Genomic DNA, 18,801 nt, shown 5'->3' on the forward strand with positions numbered 1-18,801 from the left:
GGCCTAAGAGTTGAAGCAATTTCTTTAATTTTATCGGAATCCAGACACAACAAGAAAAACACCCAAAACTACATGGAGACAGAAGACAAGACATGACTCCTCCCCACCTCCCCCTGGCCCTAGAGTGGGGACAATGTGGGGTGAGGCAGCTGGGGGAGACCTTGAGCCTCAGTCCAGCCCTGCAGGCTCCAGGCCCGCGGGGGCGGAGGGTAATGGGGAGGCAGGGCCCAGCCCCCAAGTCAGAATGGCTGAGGGGAGGCCCCCTCGAAGGACTCCGCCCCGTCACCCACACTCCTGCGCAGGGGCAGGGAGCCCACAGCAGCAAGGGGGCCCGGGCCACAGACACATTCATGATTGAGAAGCAGCTGGAGTGGAGGCAGGAGAGACACGATTATCTGGGCAGAATCAGCTGGCGGGAGAGGGTGGGAGGTGGGGCCTGGTAGGGCCCCAGGGGCCAAACCCTGAGGTCACAGGAGGGGCCCAAAGTGGGGCTAGTGAGTGAGGTCCTGAGTGAGTGGGTCAGCGGCTGGGCCCCTTTCTCCCGCTGCCTACAGCCCCTCCAATACTGCTGCCAGGGGGGCCCCCCCCTCCAGGGAAATGGGATAAGAAAGCAGCCCACCCCCTGCGGCAGACAGCCAGGTGGCTGAAGTCAGGAAGGGAGGCCCGGCCAGGCCTTGGCCTGCCTACCCCAGAGGCCTGTGGGAAAAGGAAGGGTCCAGGAGGGTGAGAGGGGCTCGACCGGCTCAGATCCAAGATGGTGCCGCGTGTGCCAAGTCCCCCATGAGCTGGGGGACCGCGCTGGGGGCCAGCAACTGTAGTTAGACAGGAGGCAGCAGCTTCTCAAGAAACTCCTTCACAGCTGCCATCTCCTGGGGGTGGGGGGTGGGGGTATTGTGAGAGGCTCCTGGCTGGAGGGAGGAAGGAGAAGGGCGGGAGTGGGAAGCAGCCCCTCGGCACTGACCTGAGGACAGGAGCTGTGCGTGACCCCGGGGTAAGTCTTGAACTGGACCCTGGCAGGTGTGACAACGGACCGAAGCTTCTCGGCTGTCAGGGCCCCAAACCGTACGGGAACCATGGGGTCCAGCTCCCCGTGACACTGAAGGATGGTCAGGTCCTTGGCACTGCCGTTGGCTGCCTGTGGGCCAGACGGGACTCAGAGAGCAAAGCCAGTGCTTGGGCGCAATCCCCCAGCCTCAAGGAGACAGAGGGCAGGAGCGGGGTAGTGGAGACACTCACCTGGGGGAAGGCCCGGTGCAGAGGCAGCCAACAGCTCAATGCCACAATGCCAGCCAGAGGGTGGGGGCAGGTGAGGGCTGTGTAGAGGGACAGGGCTCCACCCTGGAGGAAGGAGAGAATGAGGGCTCATGAGGGCACAGCTCAACTCCCACCCCCCACCCCCCTCTCTCTCCCCTCACCTGTGAAAAGCCTCCCAGGACGATCCGATTGGCAGGGATCCCATTCTTCATCTCATGCTCGATCAAGGCCTTGACTGGGGGGAGGGGGCATGACTGGGTGGAGGGAAAGCTGCCACAGGGACCCAAGGAAGGGAGCCAAACAGGTATTGCCAGGCACTTTCCTCGGCGGGCAGAGGGGGAGAGGGAGGATGCCGAGGAGGGGCTGGGGCCTTACTGTTCTCTGCTGCCTTCTTAATGCCAGCCTCGTCCTCTGGGGCATCTGGACTCAGCCCCATCAGGTCAAACCTGGAGGAGCAGAGGCGTTGGCAGCTCCTAGGAGACCTGGGCTGGCCCCAGGCAGCTCCCTCAAGCTCCTATTCCCCCTCTCCAAACTCACCAGGAGGGCATCACCATCTTCATGTTGAGTGTCACAGGGATCCGAGGCCTGGGGAGGGACAGCAAGAGGGGCCGTCATGCTCAGGAGGGATGAGGAAGCCACAGCAGAAAGCCCAGGTGGGGGCAGGGCAACCCCTGGGGAACCCTCCCAGCAGGCAGGGCCTGTGTTTAAGGTGTTGCCAGGCAACCTGCCACGTGGGGCTGGAGGCTGTGGCTGGGGGCATCGGCAGTAGCAATGGAGAAGCACAGCCCAGCACTCGGTGTGCGGGGTTCCAGCTCAGTCGGTGAGTACTTGGGGAAGGGGTACAGGGGGTGCTAGTTCTAGGAGTCTCAGGTCTAGGAGGCCTTGGGTCTGGGGCTGGACCCTATTCCTGAGGGTTCCACAGGAATGATGAAGGCTGAAAATGGCACTTGTGACTGCTCTGGGCCCCAGGCCCCAGGATGCAGCCGGCAGGAGAACAGGCCTGGGACCACAGGACCACCCCCCATCCTCAGCCCCTCCCCTTGCTGGGGTGACACTCACGCGTGGGGACAGATGTACTTGACGTGAGGGAGCCGGATAGTAGAGAGGGCGTCAGCCCAGCTGTGCCTGTAGGAGGGAAGAGAGAAAAGACACCAATGTGTAGAGGGAGGAAGGGAGGGCGCAGGCCGCTCCAGTCCCGCCCCCTGGGCCCTCCCCCACTTCCCCAGAAACACCCCCTCCCCAGCTCACTCACCCTGTGTCTCCAAGGCCATGTAAAAAAATAACCTGGAAAAGGATCAGAGATGGGGAATAGGGCAGTCACCGTCCTGCTATCACTCTCACTCTGTCCTCCAACTTCTGGCCACCCCTCCCTCACCCCCAAGGACCTGGAGGGGAACTGAGGTGGCAGCCAGACAGGTGATTAAGCCCCTGCCTCCCGGCTGCAGGCTGCTCGCCCTCTCCTCACTGCCACCTCTATTTTCCCCACGCCCCCTCCAGCCAGTTCCCCAGCTGGCCCCTTGGGGGCTGCGTGGGTAGCAGATGACCCTTACCGCAGCTGTTTCCCGCTCAGCTCCAGACACAGTGGCAGCATCGGTGAGCAGGGGCACAGACATGGTGTTACCACACATACACTGCAGGGCTCCACGGCTGGGGCCTGTGCACATTCGGGACAGTGGTCAAGAGCAAGGCCAGGAAGGGGAGAGAATCCTGACACAGAAGCAGAGCCTGAAACCCAGGGCCTACCCGGGCCATCAGCCCTCGGGTTCTATCCTGGGCACAAAGAAAAGCCAGGCAAGAAGTTCTGGGTCCGAGCAAGCGGGCAGGAAGTTTGCCTTCACTCCAGGGCTGAAAAGCAGGGGCAGCCACCCTAGTGGCCCTGCTTCTGGCCCCCCACACAGCCTGAGGTTGCTGGAGGTGGGCAGAGGCAGGGCTTTGGGGCCGTGGGGCAGCGGAGCCAGGGCATCCCCTGCTGCCTTCTCCCCACCTAACACTCTGTTGGCAGGTAACTGCCTCCTCTCCCTGCTCTCCAATCATCCCCCTTCTCTAGAGCCCTTGCGTCCCCTCCTTCCCAACTCCCGGCCCTACTGGGAAATGAAGGGAAGGAAAACTGCCGGGAAATATGTTTCCAACCCCTACCCTCAACCCCACACACATTTTCTCCAACTTCCCACCCATCCAGCCCCCATCAGCCTTCTGGCTCAGCCCTTCTCAGAGCCCCTGGGAGCTGCCCATGTCCCCAGAAGGCACACAAACTCCGATCCACCACCCACCTCCTAAACAGTGCCCCCCGCCCCCCTGTATGAGGCCACCTGCTGCTGCCCACTGACTCCAAATAGGTCCCCCAGCTCGACCATGCTCTGGGACTCCCAAACGCACAAAAGAATGCCAAGCTGGCTGGCTCCTCCCGTCCTTAGCATCCTCCAAACTCCCCGGCAGCTTCTGCTACCTGCCCCTAAGTGCCGACCCTTCCTAGCAGCGCCCACCCCTCCCACCCCACCAACTGGCTTCCCCCTCCCCTCTCCCCCGAGCGCCCCTCCGCACAGTAGGATCCCTCACCTCTGACCCTGGGGTTCCTCTTCCCACACAGGAATGCACCTTTTGTCCTAAGCTGAGATTCCCTTTCTTCCCCACAGAGATACTTCCACCCTCACCCCAGGCCCCTCCTCTCAGAGTGGTGCCTTCCCCCCTGACCTGGGGTCTTCCTCGCCACAGTAGAAACTTCCACCCTGCCCTATGGTCTCCCACTCCCCACAATGGGAACTTCTGTTCTGACCGAGAGTCGCCCTCCCCACAGTGACAATTTCTATCCTGACCCCGGACCCGCCTCTGGCCACAAAGGAGCGTTCTACCTTTGACCCTGGAGAGCACCCGCCCCACAATGGGATCCTCCACTTCCGACCCCGAAGTCCCTCTCATCACACCGGGACCCCATCTTCCTCCCCCTCTCTGCCCCCAAAGTCCCCCAGACCGGCCAGCGCCTCTTCGCACCTCACTCCCCACCCCCATCCCTCACAACTGCGGTTGCCCCTCCCCACTCGCCAGTACCCTCGCGGTGGGCCGATGCCCCGCCAGTGCCCTCCCCGGGCCTGCTGGCCCCGGACCACGGTACCTCCACTCCTGGGGGTTTCGAGACCTCTCGGGCGATTCTCCTCTCTCTCCCGCACAGACACACACTCTTCCCCCTCTGCCGCCCCCGCCGGAACTTCCGTTCGAGTCCCGGGAACCCAGCCATCGCGCTGCCGGAAGTAGCCTGGCCAGCGGTACGGAACCCGGAAGTGGGCGTCGGGGTTTCTTCAGATAGGAGCTGCCATGTTGGGTACGGTGGGGCCACTCCCCATAACCAAGCCACGGAGTCTCCGGTCGAATCTAGACAGTGCCTCCGTGGCTCCCACTTGCTCCCACCACCCGTGCATCTCCTGGAGGAAACCTGTCCTGAAGGAGAGGCATTCCTCACACTAGCAGAGCTTCCCACCTTCCCATCCATTTATGGTCTTGGGTTTCCACCACTGGCCCTCACGTCCTGTTCCAGGGTCATGGATAAAGTCATACACTCAGCTGAAAAGACACTTTGAGACCATCTAGTCTTCCAACCTTACTTTAAAGATGAGGAAACTGAGGCTCAGGGGAGGGAAGTAAAGCAGCAACCTCAGGATTACACTGTGATGCTGCCCCTGCACCTGCTTCCTGAGCTGTAAAACGGTGACAATAACCACCCAGCTTACTTCACAGCTTTGCTGTTAGGCTCAAATGAGGCCGTGTGGAAATGCTCTATACAGTGTAAAATCACAGCGTTGAGGACATAATGACTCTAAAAAGGACCTGGGAGAAAAGAACACTGGCATCAGCAGTGTCCGAGACAACTGGTCAGGAATCGGAGGTGTTGTCTTAGCTCTGCCCTCAGCAAGCAATACCACACAGACAGTGCACAAAATACCACCATCAGCGAGCTCCAGTTGTTAACAAAGAGGGTTTCATTTGGTCACCGAGTCACCCTTTGCTCCTTGCAGCATCGGAAAAAGTGGAATGGGGCTCAGGGTCCACATAAAGGCTGGAAGGGGAGGCAAACTGGGTTTGCAGGACCATGTCCCTGACAGGGCCTGTGGGCATCTGCACACAGGAAATGAGTCATCCCTCAGCAGCTTAGGACTCATTTGCCCAGCTTAGTGTACACTAGGTTTTTTTGAACTGAAAGAAAACAGTATATCTGGAAGCTCAACAAAGCACTTTTTCCCAGGTTAAGAGGCAGTTTGGTCTTAAGTGCTCAGCCCGTCACAGAGCAAGAAAACTTTGGGTCCAGAGGACCAGAGCAGGCCAAGGATCCAGGGTTGGAAAAGGGGTGAATGGATGAGGACAACACAGTTGCTCCCACTCCCAGAATCCCTGCTGGGTCTGCTTGTGGAAGAATAAACAATTCCTCCTGCACCCCAATCACCTAAGACACTGTGGCACTTTGAGCAAATTCTTCAGAGTGAAGCTCAAATTCAGAGGCCTTGTCTCAGAGGCTACCGGTTATTAGTGCTAGTGGGATTAATGGTTAGTCTGCTCTAACACTTCTAACTTTATTTTCCCCCTACTCCAAATTAAAACATAGCCCTTCTTTATCTCCAAATGACCCAACTGAAATAAATAGGCTGTGGCGGAGGAGTGAGTAGGACCCTTGGTGCGTCGAGAATTGTATTTGCATTCTGGTTGATTTCAGGCTGCATTTTTAGAAATTGAGGCTCGGGCAAGGCTTGGTGGTGGCAGGCTTTCCCCAGGATAAGCTGGAGAAACAGGCTAGCAACGGTGTGGGCCAATCCCTCAGAGGCATTCTCTCAATAGGATTAAATTCAACACTAATTTCCATTATCAAGTGTTTCTATTTTCTGCAAAGGAGAGAATACTGACCACTTTAAATCCCCTCTTTTAGGATACTTAAATTCTGTCCAATTGCCGTACTGACTTTCAAATCTTAAGTCCAACTTCTCGGGTCTACCTTCAGACCTTAGGGGCTGCTCACTTCACTTTCCTCACCATCATTTCTTCTGATGAGCTCCAGTTCTCCCTTGTTTTTGTAAACATCACAACTTACTTCCTTACCTAAGAAATGGAATAGAAGGTTTTTAACCTCACCTTCTTCTTTACAAAATGTGGGTGGGTGGGTGTAGGAGCGTTTTTAGCCTACTGTACAGAATTAAACCTGACCTTTCCTGGAGATACTGATCTAGTGTCGATTTAATTGTGGCACTTATCATCTACCTGGTCCCAAACAACAACAGATTTCAAAGTTTCATACAGTTCTCAGTAAAGGTTTCATGAGTACTACCAAGAACTCAAAAGAATATACAAACATTAAGTCTGGCAAGGATTTATTAGGAAGCTTATTAGTCACAGTGAATAAAAATCCATGAAGAGAAGAACTGAGATCTCCAAATTGGCAACTGGGCTTACAACACTAGTTAGAAGCTAATAAATATTAAGGATGTCCCAAGAGGAATCTTATCTAAGTCCCAATCTTACCCTGACCAGGATCCCAACAAACACAGAAACGATGCCCATGCTCTCCTCAGACTGCTTACCTGGTTAGCAGGAAAAAAGAACTTCTTCTCAAGCTATTACGCATTATCAGGAGATTCTTGCTCTTCTAACTATAACCATGGGACACTAGCGCACAACAGACAACTCCAAGCTGGGCAGCTTGACAAGAATGGTGAAAGGTGACAGGGAGAAGGAGCACGCAGGGACAAGGACTTCTAGCTCGACACCCTCCTGGTGGTTAATACGAACACAATGCTGAGGCTTCACAAAGTTTACTGCAGCCCAGGAGGAGTCTCCATTTAAAAAAAACAAGTCACACAAAAATCCTGCCACAAAGCATCAAGACACTTGGGATCCTGTGGCCACATTAACTGGGAAGGCAGGCATTATCCATGACTGCCAGGTGCTGACCACCCCAAGACCCAACTTCCGCAGGGCCCCAGAGAACCACGATTGTCCCTCGGCACCCACACGACCCTTCCCGGGGGTGTGGTGTCTTCCGTAGGTCAGGTTTCTGCAGCAAGCCCCAAAGACAAAGCTTGGCAGAGGCTGTGGCAGCCAACTCTCTCTGGAGCCCCATCTCTCTCTGTCTTTCCCAACAGCATGTCGTACATCTTCACTGACACAACGCCTCTGTGGGAGCCTTGGCCAGCCCTTAGGAAATAAAGTGTGTCTGTGGGGTAACCTGATGGACCCTGTGGTCAGCTGGGTTGGCCGATGCTTCATAATTGCAGATGGTCACCTCATGTCGGCGAAGCTGCAAGAAAATTGAGAGGCTGGGTCAGCTGGCCATTGCCTAGACCACTCAACGGAGTGGTCCTTATTCAGGCTCATTTCTAGAAGTCATCATCTAATCTATTCCCCGTTCTGATACTTTTTATCCTGAGAAGCCTGGGTAAGATCGAATCAATGATTCACCCCATCACTTAGAAGATCCATTCCTCTACTATAATGGAGGCACCATGAGAAGAAGACCTTGTCTATCTTGTTTATCACCCTATCTCTGGTGCCCAGAACAAGAAACCTTACCAACAATGTTAAATGAAGGAAAGAATTTTAAGGTGAAAAACTGCATTGATATCAACTGTATTATTTCAACCCCCTTAAAATTCCTATAGCCTGTCAAATGAGACAGACAGTTTACAGTGATGAAACCGAGAAAAACTAGACTGGGAGCAATCAGTGTCTCACTTGCTCTTTTTCCTTTCCTTCAAGCTCCTACCACCACAGCATGCAGATATACAAACATATGTACACATATTAGAGGGGCAATAATACTTCCAACCCCATCTTACCTCAGTCCATTCTCCTCTCAGGCCAATATAAAAGACCTTTGTGGTATCGGCTCCAAAGTTTTTTGAAATATGAATTGAGAGATGATAGACATTTGAAAAACGAGAAATTCTAGAGGATGAAAGAGCGGAGAGAGAAGACAACAATTAAGAGTTCAGTGAGAAGCTCACTACCCATGTCAAAAAAGTCAATTCCAGCTCCCTCTTGTGGTAAAAACCAGGCAAATGTCAGAGAACAATCTTGGGGTCTTACGTCTCATTCTTCTCCTTTGGGCAAGCAATGAATACAGTGAACATTTACTGAACATCTGCCAGATCTTGTCCAAGGCAATAGGGACAGAAAAATGAATCAACACTGCCCCTGCCCGCAAGGAACAGGAATGAGAAATGCTGTGCGACCACGCAGGGATCTGAAAGCAAGTTCAGTAGGAAAATGAGAGAGGTAAGGTGGTCACATGTAACTTGGCTGCTGTAAGCCCACTATGCAAAGAGGAATTCTGAAAACATCTTTCCTAAGACCATACTAGGAGCTCATTCAAATCTGTCAATTGCTTCCAGGTTAACAAGTCTGTGGCTTGCACTGAAGCTCTGCCAAAATCTGACCAAGCCTAGGATCAGGGCTCTCCACTGTTTTAACTTGTTTCTGATGCTAAGGAAGCAGGAGATGGGCCAAAAACAACGGCAAGCCCACTAAATGCTAATGCACAGATGCTCACTGCAAGTGAGGGAGCGCCTGCCATTCTCAGAAGCCAAAGAGTGCAAGAGAGGCCCAGTGCTTACTTTGTAGCATACTCTAGTTCTCCTGTAAGATCCCGGTTCAGACTAAAGGTCTGATCTGGCTCCCTGTCTGTATCATCAAAGCTCATCTGTGGAATGTTCTTGTACCTGAGAAAGGAAAGGGGAGAAAAATCAAGAAATGTGCATCATCACATTTTTCAGGTTCTCAGAACTTCCTACTGACTCCTCAACTGCCCTCGGTTCTATCAACAGGAGATCAAATTTTGGAAATGGCATTTTACTGGCATTTATACACAAATATCTTTAATCCAACAAGAGCTGAGAACCGCAACATAAGCCAGTGGCATCTTTGAGTGGGTTAAGAGCGCATGAGAAGCAATACACAAAGCGATAGCTCAAACTGGGTCACATGCAGCAAATGCATGGAGAAAATAAGCAACTCAGCACATTCAGACCAAGCTGAGGATGTTAAATAAAACAGCTTACTCATGGGGAAAAAATACTTTGGCAGAAACATCTTAAACACAGTTAAGAGATAAGATCAGGTAACCCAACACTCAAGCATTTTTCTGTGTTCAAAATTACCCTATATACAGAGTCATCTTACAAGTCTTAAAAAAATACAACTTGGGGATTTCCATTTTGAAGAAAGCACAAAAGGCCGCCAACTCACAATGGGCTTTGGAAAGTTAAGTAAAACTGCTAGTGAAGAAACAAATTTTCAAAGACATATCTAAGAAACAGCAGTCTCCTCTGTAACTCACAAATGCTAAAGGACTGGGCCACACATACCCCCAATCTCTAGTGTCTTATTAACACACCCACGTGGGAGGGGCCTAGATATTAGCTGCAGCAAAATGCAGGTAACATTTGGAAAGCAAATGTTTGCTTCAAAGTGTTTCTAAGAATGATGCACAGAATAATAATAGTGAACATTTATAAGCAGCATTATGAGAAGCAGTGTAGTAGCACTGTGGTTAAAAGCAGTGTCTCTGGAGCCAGACTTCCTAGGTTTAAAGTCTGGTTCTGTCACTGACCAGCTGTGTAATTTTGGGCAAGTGATTTAATCTGTCTCTTAGTTCATCATCTGTAAAATGGGGATAGTGATAGTACATATCCCATACGGTTGATGTGGATATTAAACTGAATCAATTCTAAGAGACACACTTGTTAAAAAATTTTACTATGGAAAATTTCAAACATACATAAGAGTAAAGAGAAAAATATAATGAATCTCCACATACTTATTACTGAGCTTCAATATTCAAGATGCCAATTTTGCCTATCACCCCCATTTTGTTTGCGCTTGATATTCTGAAGCAATCTCAAACGTATCATTTCATTCATAAATATGTCCGTATATATCTCTACAAAGTAAGGACTTCGTAAAAAAAATATGATACCATTTTACAATGAACAACTTAACAATTAGCAATAATTCTTTAATATCATCTAACACCTAGTTTGTGTTCAAATTTCACTGATTTAAGGTCTCAAGTTAACTTTTCTGAATGTATCAGTGACATGTCATAGTTGAACAGACACCGCTTTTTTCTTTATCAACGGTACATAAAATAATGGTGCATTTTATAATCAATGACATCTTAGATTTGATAAAGTGCAAAGTGCTTAGAACTGAGGGCTCTATAAGCATTTGCACCTGCCTTTCCAAAACCAGGCACATACTATGGAATTCCCTGGCGGTCCAGTGGTTAGGACTCTGCTCTTTCACTGTTGAGGGCCCAGGTTCAATCCCTGTTCGGGGAACTAAGATCCCACAAGCTGTGCAGCGCAGCCAACCCCCCCACCCAAAACCAACCAACGAACAAAACAAAACGGGGCACATACTACATTCCAGATTTATTCTAAGCTCTTTACATGTTATAGCTCATTTCTCTCCACAATCTTAAGAGGTTCAGACTATTACTGCCATTTTACATATGGAAACATTGGGATACAGAGAAGTATCGCCCAAGTCATGCAGCTAGCAAGCGGTACAGCCAGAATTTGAACCCGACTATTTACCCCAGAGCCCCCTCTTAACTACAACACAACATGGATGTCTAGTCTTGTCCAGTCAATCCATCTCACAAGTAAACGAGTCCCAGAAAGCATCACCTCAAACGTACTTTGTTTCCTTACAATGATTAAATATGTGGATTTGCTTTCAAATTCATGTTTCTAACATTCAAAAATAGTGTCCATTTCTTAAATCTCTCATTTAAATTGATCAATTTTTCAGAAGAACTTTTTATGTAAAGTTCTTCTGATATTTGCTTCTGCAGCCCTCAGAAAGCAGTGTCCCCTCCTCTAGAAAGGCTACGCTCGAATAAGGTAACTTGTCAGAAAGAGAGTACTAGCTCTAGTATGAACAGATTCCATGTTACAAGGAGTATATAGAACTTTGCTAACTAAAGGCCATGTAAACTCAGATGGACTGCTTCCATCTCAACAAAACACACAGAAAGATTGTAATTGTCTGAAACAGCAAGGGAAGATGTTGAAGCTAACCCCAAAGTAGACTCCTTAAAGATCATTTGAGATCTGCAGCTGGGTTATTAAGAAAACTGCAAAGTCATCAACAGTTGGCATTTATAGGACGCCAATGGTGCCACAGCAAATACTTTGAAGAGAGACAAGCTGTTGGCGCTAAAGATACTTAATCTAAAAATGTCGTTAATTCAGGAAGAGACAGATAAGTGTATTTCAATGCAGAACAAACATAAGACTTTTTTTTAAGAGGGGGAGGAGATATTTAACCCAGTAAAAAGAAAAAATTAGACTATTCTGGAATACAGTGCTACCAGAGAAAAGAGAAAAAGGGATAGGAGCTTCTTGAGGGCCTAGACCCTTGCCACTTACAGTCTCATCTCAGAGGGGTGTGAGTCATCATCTTCTCCCATTATAATGATACCTTTGAGCTTGACATTGCCTGTAAATCTGCCAGAATGCAAAAAAGAGGGTTGTCAACCTGGGGTTCAATCTCTGCTGAGCTGTGTGACCCTGGGCAAGGCCCTTCCCCTTACTGGGCTTCAGTTTACTCATGTGTCAGACTTGTGCTAGGTAATTTCTAAGATCATGTCTGCCTCTGGTATTCTTTGGTTCTAAAAAATTTACCTTGACTTCTCAGTTATCTTTTAACAAATACATCTTTTTTGCACCAAGAAAGCTACTCACACCCACCTCAGTAATTTACCCCATTTCCAGAAACAGAGGTGTGCTCTTGACACAACCATGGAATGAATCCTGGTAAGGCAAATGGGTACAGCCTCTTTAGCCTGAGGCAAGCACCAAAGAAATACTTACGGAATATTAAACAGAAGCTCTTCATCTGCATCACTTTCAACAAACTGGAGGGGAGAAGGAGGAGAGAGGAGAAAGCAACAAATATTTGCTGAGCGCCTACGATTTTAGGCATCTTCCACCCTGCTTTACAGCTGGAGTGCAATGCAGATAGTCAACCGCCCTCAGTCTTCCAGCACTTATTAACTTCCTGCACCAACTAGCCTCCTGAAATTGTGTGCAGAGATCTGTGCCTATGCGGTCCACAGCTTTCAAATGGCTCTACGCCCCACAATGGTAAATACTCTAGATAGGATAACGTGCTTCATCTCCCTAGGCTGGTCTTCGGTCTTCATCAGGTGATAAGTAATCAGGCAACCACTAGGACCAGTGGTCAAACGGTAGGGAAAACGCCCTGATGGGTCATCCTCCCTCACTACCCCCCGCAGCCCTGGAACTGAACGTTGGCCGTGTAAAGCAAAGCGCCCTTTCCCGTCTCTGGGCCTCGGCTCCTCTACCTACAAAATGGGGAGATTCGACCCTGTTCGCCTCTCAAAGGGGTGTCAGGAGACGGGCACGGGAAAGCGCTTGGCAATCGGGCCGTGGTTATTTTTAACTTCAGAAATGAGACTGACAGAGCAGACGGGCGGCCTGAGGCCCCGCGCGGGTCCCCGCCCGCCCACCCAGGCCCCGGAAGGCCCACCTTGGAGCGGTCGGTCCGCTCCTCCCACGGCTTGAAGACGCCGCGGCCGCTGCCCTCGCGGCTCTCGTTGAGACACTGTAGCCGCTCCAGGTCGATGCGCAGGTACAGGCCGTAGGCCAGGCCGCGCTGCTCGGGAGGCTCCTCACGTTCGGCGGCGCAGCGACAGCCGCCCCCGCCGTGACTGTGGCCATGCGACATGGCGACGCCACCGCCCGCGCGTCCCCGTGCCCTGCCGCCGCCACCCGCGGCTCGCTCGTTTCGCTCCGGCCGCCAAGCGCGCCGCGACCGCCGCGTCGTAAAAGGCGCCCCTGTGCGGCGCAAGCGCGTGGGGAGAAGAGGGCGGGGCTCGGAAAGGGTCGACGTTTGCTAAGGCGCTTCCGGGGGCCGGGAAATTAAGATTGGCTCTTTCAGTCCTGGAGACGGATGCTATTGTAGTCCCAGCTTCACAGATGGGGAAACTGAAAAGCAGAGATTAAACTGGTGTTCCGAGTTTAAACAGAGATTAAACTGGTGTTCCGGGCTGCGTTTCGAATCCTCCTCCTCCTTAGGCTAAAGTCTGTTCTCTTTTCGTTTACCACCAACTTTTTTTTTTTTTTTTTGCGGTACGCGGGCCTCTCACTGTTGTGGCCTCTCCCGTTGCGGAGCACAGGCTCCGGACGCGCAGGCTCAGCGGCCATGGCTCACGGGCCCAGCCGCTCCGCGGCATGTGGGATCCTCCCGGACCGGGGCACGAACCCGTGTCCCCTGCATCGGCAGGCGGACTCTCAACCAGTGCGCCACCAGGGAAGCCCACCACCAACGTTCTTTGGGAGCTGGTGGCGCAGTGATAAGGCCCTGAAGAGTAGGGAGCACAACGTTATCACTGCCGCCCATGTGCACGCTTAGGCGCTTAGAGCTCACAAACCCACTTTCATAACCACTTTCTTCTGAGTGGGCTTAGTGGTCGAGACCACAGGATTTATGGACAGCTGAATCTGGAGACAAGTCCTGGGTCTGTTATTGACTGTGTGACACCCTGAATAAGTCATGTTCCCCATCCTGAGACTTTTTGTTCCTCGTCTGTAAAGTGGGAATGGTAATATCTGTTTCATAGGATCTCAGTGGGTATTAAATGAAATAATGCTCTTCAAGAACTCGGCGTAGTGGCTGACACATGGTAAGAATTCAATAGTTGAGTCAGATCTTGGTTGAAATCCAAGCACTGCCACTTACTAGCTTTGTGGCCTTGGGCAAGTGATTTAACCTCTCTGAGTCTCAGTTTACCCTCTGTAAAATAAAAGGATTGGACTAGATGACCTTTAAGTCCCCTCCCCATGTGATGTTTCAGAGCAGTTCTTTCAAACAGATGGTTGTGACCCATTGATATGTCTTAAAATCCATTTAGAGGATTGTGACCGGCATTAAAAAATTAAATAGAATAAAATAGAAAATTCAGAATGTATTACACATTTTAGTCTCCACTTATGGAACTTTTGTTTCAGCTTCTTGTATACTCAGGTGCAATTTAAAATGTTTTTCATCTTTTGGGTTGCGATCAAGAGTGGAAAGCCACTATTTAGAGTTGAAATGATTCTGGTTTCGGGGTAGAATGCGTTCTTACTTCTTGGTGGAGACGGGGAGAGATAGGAAGTTGAGAGAGTTAAGAGATACTTTGGATAGCCCCTACCCTTCACTCTGGCTCTGAAGTATCCAGACCAGACTGGGGGCTGCAAACGAAAATAAACATCTGCTCAAGTTCCATTCAGAAATATTTTGATGTCCTAGTTCAATTCTTTGTGAAGCAGGCAAGCTTGGTTCTGGTTCAGCTAGCTCAATGTTATGACTTATTCCTGCCTTCATGTTACCGTTTCAGGGAAGGGGACTGGCAAGTGCTAAACGCTTAGCGAATATTTGTTTGATAGAATGATACACTCAGTAGCCTTTCTTTGGGAAGACTGTATCCCACTGCAGGACTAACCCAGGCCTTCTACTCACTTTTGGCTTCTTTCCTATCATTCGCATCATTGTCATCCTTTAGTGGTTTATCGAGCAGTGTGTGCCAGACATGGTGCTAAGCACATTATGTAGTTCGTGTAGTTCATCTCAGTTATTTGTCACATGATCTTTGAGAGATAGGGAGTGTTACCCAATATTATCCCCAATTTGAAGGTGAGGAAAATTGAGGCTGAAAGAGGTAAATTAACTTGCCCAAGATCAGATAAGTTTGGGAAATTACTAGGTTTTGAGCCTAGTTTGTTTTCCTGAAACAAAAAGGTATACATGAAGTAAATATGTTGTATCGATTAGCTTATACCATGTAACAAATCACTCCAAAACTTAAAATCTTTAAACAACAGCATTTAGTATTTCTCATGCTTCTGTAGATCACCTGGTCAGTTCTTTTCTGGGCAAGTTGGGTAGGCTGATTAGTTTGGAATAGCCTCACTCACAAGTCTTGTTGATATGGACTGTCAGCTGAGGTGATGGCGACAAGTCTCCTGCAGACTACCAGAACTCAGACACATTGTTGCAGTTGCTGAGTTCCAGGAGCACAGGAGGGAAGACCCAATTGCACAAGCACCTGTTAACCATCAACCTCTATCATTTTTGTGAATGTCCCGTCAGCCAAAACGAGTTTCATTGGCCAAATCCAAATTCAAGGGTGGAGAGACAGACTTCACCTTTTAATTGGAAGAACTACAAAATACTGTGGCTCCCTGCTCTTCCCCCCGCAATAGACCCATACTGGTTACCTTTTGTTGTGTAACAAATTACTCCCAAATTTATCCGCTTAAAACAACAGTCAGCATTCATCTCACAATTTCCTCAAGTCAAGAATTTAGGAGGGGCTTTGCTGGAGGGCTGGAGGGTTCTGTCTTCGCTCTCTCATGAACCTCAAGTCTTCTGAAAGCTTGATGGAGCTGGACAATCCACTTCCAAGATGGTGCTCTCGTATGGCTGGCAAGTCGGTGCAGGCTGTTGGCACGAGGCCTCACCATATAGACCGCTCCGTAGGACTGCTTGAGTGTCCTAGTGACATGGTGGCTGGCTTTCGCCAGAGCAAGTGATCAAACAGAGCAAAGTAGAAATCACAATGTCTTTTATGGCCTAGCTGTAGAAATCACATACTGTTGATTCTAAAATATTGCACGGTTCCATAGGTCAGCCATATTCAGTGTGAGAGGGAACAACATAAGGGTGTGAATACCAAGAGGTAGAACTCATTAGAGGCCCCCTTGGAGGTGGCTGCCACACTGCCATACATATTAAGTGGCCACTGAAAATGTCTTTAAATTTCTCTTGTATTTAATTGGTAATTTGGATGAGGATAGAATCTCTCAGAATTCTGAAGCTATTGCTCTGTTGTCTTCTAGCTTTGAGAAATACAATGCCATTCTGACTCCTGATTCTTTGTGTGGGTTTCCCTCATTCCATTTCTGGAAGCTTTTAAGATCTTCTTTTGGTCCCTAGTGTTCTGAAATGCAGTGCTGTGGCTCTTTTGTCATTCATTGTGCTGGATACCTGACGGACCTTTTCAATTTAGAGACCCTAGAACAGAACGTGAGCATACAGGTTAAGACACCTGCACGCCTGTGCACAAGGCCCCTTGCAGGGACACATTTTAGGGGTAAGAGAAGAGGGGTGGGGCTCGGGCCCTGTTCTCTCCCATTCCACCACCTTCTAGTGCAGAGCTCCAAAGGCTCAGAAATCTGAAGGTGGCCTCCAGGTCACTGCGAAGGTTCTTTTGTCCAGGTAGCAGAATATTCTAGCTGTATTTCTTGTTTGTTTGTTTTTGGCCAGGCTGTGCGGCTTACAGGATCTTAGTTCCCCCACCAGGGATCAAACCCGGGCCCATAGCAGTGAAAGCACAGAGTCCTAACCACTGGGCAACCAGGGAATTGCCTAGGCTGTATTTTATTTAACTGTTCGTTAGCTCCATTTATAACTTTTTAAGTACCCACCATTTGTACTCTTGCCTCAATCCCGCAAATACGGAGTATGGCCTGCTGGGCAAGTTGCTTAGCCTCTCTAAGCCTCAGAATTGTCATATATAAAATGGGAATACTAAGAGTACCTACTCTGTAGGGTTTTATTATGAGGGCGATATGAATAATGTATGAGAAAGGTTTGGAACAACATCTGGTGGGTTGGAAAAGGGTAGATAGTGTCCATTACTTAGTGTCAGCTCAGCATCCCCGTCTGGTTCAGTGGGAAATTGCAATTGCTAAGGGGGTTGGATTTGGAAGAAACCAGCTCTTGCAAGGTAGCCTGGCTCTGATTTGCGGATAATGCCTTTTGCCTCTCCTTACTCTGTCTCTTCCCTTGCACTCCTATGTTGCAGGGATGTCTGAGGACAAATGGGAATTCTCACCGACTTCTAAGATTACCCTGGGGCAGGTAGGAAAAGCTTCCGATTTTTTCTTTCTCCTACTCCCAGGTTCATCTGCAAACATTTCTGTAGCAAAAGGACTGCTGAATTTGTATCCACCTTCCCTCCTCTCCTGTCTCAGTTAAGCTGGGAGAAATGAACTATTTTTCTGTCACTTTCGAATGTTTCCTTGTGGCAAACTGAGAGTATTGTACTAATAATAGCTAATAACCATATGGCACTAATAATGTGCCACACACTGTCCCAAGAGCTTTACTTATATTGTTTTCTAATCTTCGTAATTATAGGTGTCCTATTATTTTCATTTTATAGGTGAGAAAACTGGGGCACAGAGAAGCTAAGTAACTTGCCCATGGACACACAGCTGGTTAGTAGTGGAACCAGGATTTGAAGCCAGGCAGTGGGCCTCCAGAGGCTGTGCTGAGGCTAACCACATTGAACCACCTCCAAATATTAATTAACATTTATTAAGTACTTACTCTGGTGCAAAGCTGAGACCCCAGAGCTCAGGCTGTTAACCACCATGTTATGCTGCATGTACCAGGTAGGTTACATTGGACAAATCATTTTCCTCAGAGCTTCAGTTATAACAAAAACCCTTTACTGGGCTTCCCTGGTGGCGCAGTCGTTGGGGGTCTGCCTGCCTATGCAAGGGACACGGGTTCGAGCCCTGGTCTGGGAGGATCCCGCATGCCGCGGAGCAGCTGGGCCCGTGAGCTACAACTACTGAGCCTGCGCATCTGGAGTTGTGCTCCGCAATGGGAGAGGCTGCGACAGTGAGAGGCCCGCACACCGCGATGAAGAGTGGCCCCCGCTCACCACAACTAGAGAAAGCCCACGCACAGAAAAGAAGACCCAGCACAGCCAAAATTAAATAAATAAATAAATGAAATTTAAAAAAACCCTTTACTAAATGCCCATTCCATGTTGGGTACTTCACCTAATTCATCACTGACGTCCTGGCTGACATGTCTTGAGCTCTTTTTATGTTCCAGGCATGATTTTAAGCACTTTACATGTTTAACTCATTAAATCATCATATGATAGCTCCACAAGGTTGGTGTATTTTCCTCATTTGGGGAGGAAAACACTGAGACACAGAGAGGTTAAGTGACCTGCTGAAGCCTGGAAGTGTGGAATTCAAAGCTGGGTGGCCTTGTGGAGTACCTGAGAGTCCAGGCTACTGTGATTGCCTTTGGAGTTAGCAAATATTTCCAGTTCTCTGCATCAAGGTGCATGGATGGATTGTACTTCCCTGTCCCCTTGAATTTAGGTGCAGCCAATGAAATATGATGGATGTCACCTCTGGACGTAGCTTAGGGTCCAGTGCAGTATTCTTTTTTTTTTTTCTTTTTCTTTTTGCGGTACGCAGGCCTCTCACTGCTGTGGCCTCTTCCGTCGCGGAGCACAGGCTCCGGACGCGCAGGCTCAGCGGCCATGGCTCACGGGCCCAGCCGCTCCGCGGCATGTGGGATCTTCCCGGACTGGGGCACGAACCCGCGTCCCCTGCATCGGCAGGCGGACTCTCAATCACTGTGCCACCAGGGAAGCCCCAGTGCAGTATTCTTAACTTGCCTTGAAAATCTTAGAAGGCCTCCCTCAGCCTGGGTCCCTGCGTGAGGATGACGTAAAGCAGAGCTCCAACA

At 49.7% G+C, this 18,801-nt stretch overlaps 2 protein-coding genes across 7 annotated transcripts; both read right to left on the reverse strand.

The window, feature by feature from the left end:
* Positions 1–10: 10 nt before the first annotated feature.
* LYPLA2 (lysophospholipase 2) lies at positions 11–4,502 on the reverse strand. 6 transcript variants are annotated; one of them, XM_033841418.2, is made up of 10 exons: positions 4,364–4,502; positions 2,805–2,908; positions 2,507–2,538; positions 2,314–2,379; positions 1,792–1,839; positions 1,630–1,700; positions 1,416–1,489; positions 1,237–1,338; positions 962–1,135; positions 11–869 (listed from the first exon to the last, which is right to left on the reverse strand). In XM_033841418.2, exons 2-10 carry the CDS (start codon positions 2,880–2,882, stop codon positions 819–821), a joined length of 696 nt encoding a protein of 231 aa, XP_033697309.1. In that variant the 5' UTR covers positions 2,883–2,908; positions 4,364–4,502; the 3' UTR covers positions 11–818. The 6 variants fall into 6 exon arrangements, with proteins under 6 accessions (XP_033697309.1, XP_073650436.1, XP_073650440.1 ...); XM_073794335.1 differs by lacking the exon at positions 4,364–4,502 and adding an exon at positions 4,300–4,322; XM_073794339.1 differs by lacking the exon at positions 2,507–2,538.
* A 2,525-nt stretch (positions 4,503–7,027) lies between these two features.
* Positions 7,028–13,075, reverse strand: PITHD1 (PITH domain containing 1). The gene is made up of 6 exons (XM_004320262.4): positions 12,787–13,075; positions 12,108–12,151; positions 11,664–11,741; positions 8,844–8,948; positions 8,067–8,175; positions 7,028–7,528 (listed from the first exon to the last, which is right to left on the reverse strand). The coding sequence occupies exons 1-6, from the start codon at positions 12,982–12,984 to the stop codon at positions 7,427–7,429; spliced, it is 636 nt and encodes a 211-aa protein (XP_004320310.2). The 5' UTR covers positions 12,985–13,075; the 3' UTR covers positions 7,028–7,426.
* Positions 13,076–18,801: the final 5,726 nt, after the last annotated feature.

This window comes from Tursiops truncatus, chromosome 1, assembly GCF_011762595.2.
Source record: "Tursiops truncatus isolate mTurTru1 chromosome 1, mTurTru1.mat.Y, whole genome shotgun sequence".
In the NCBI taxonomy this organism is placed as follows: Eukaryota; Metazoa; Chordata; class Mammalia; order Artiodactyla; family Delphinidae; genus Tursiops; species Tursiops truncatus.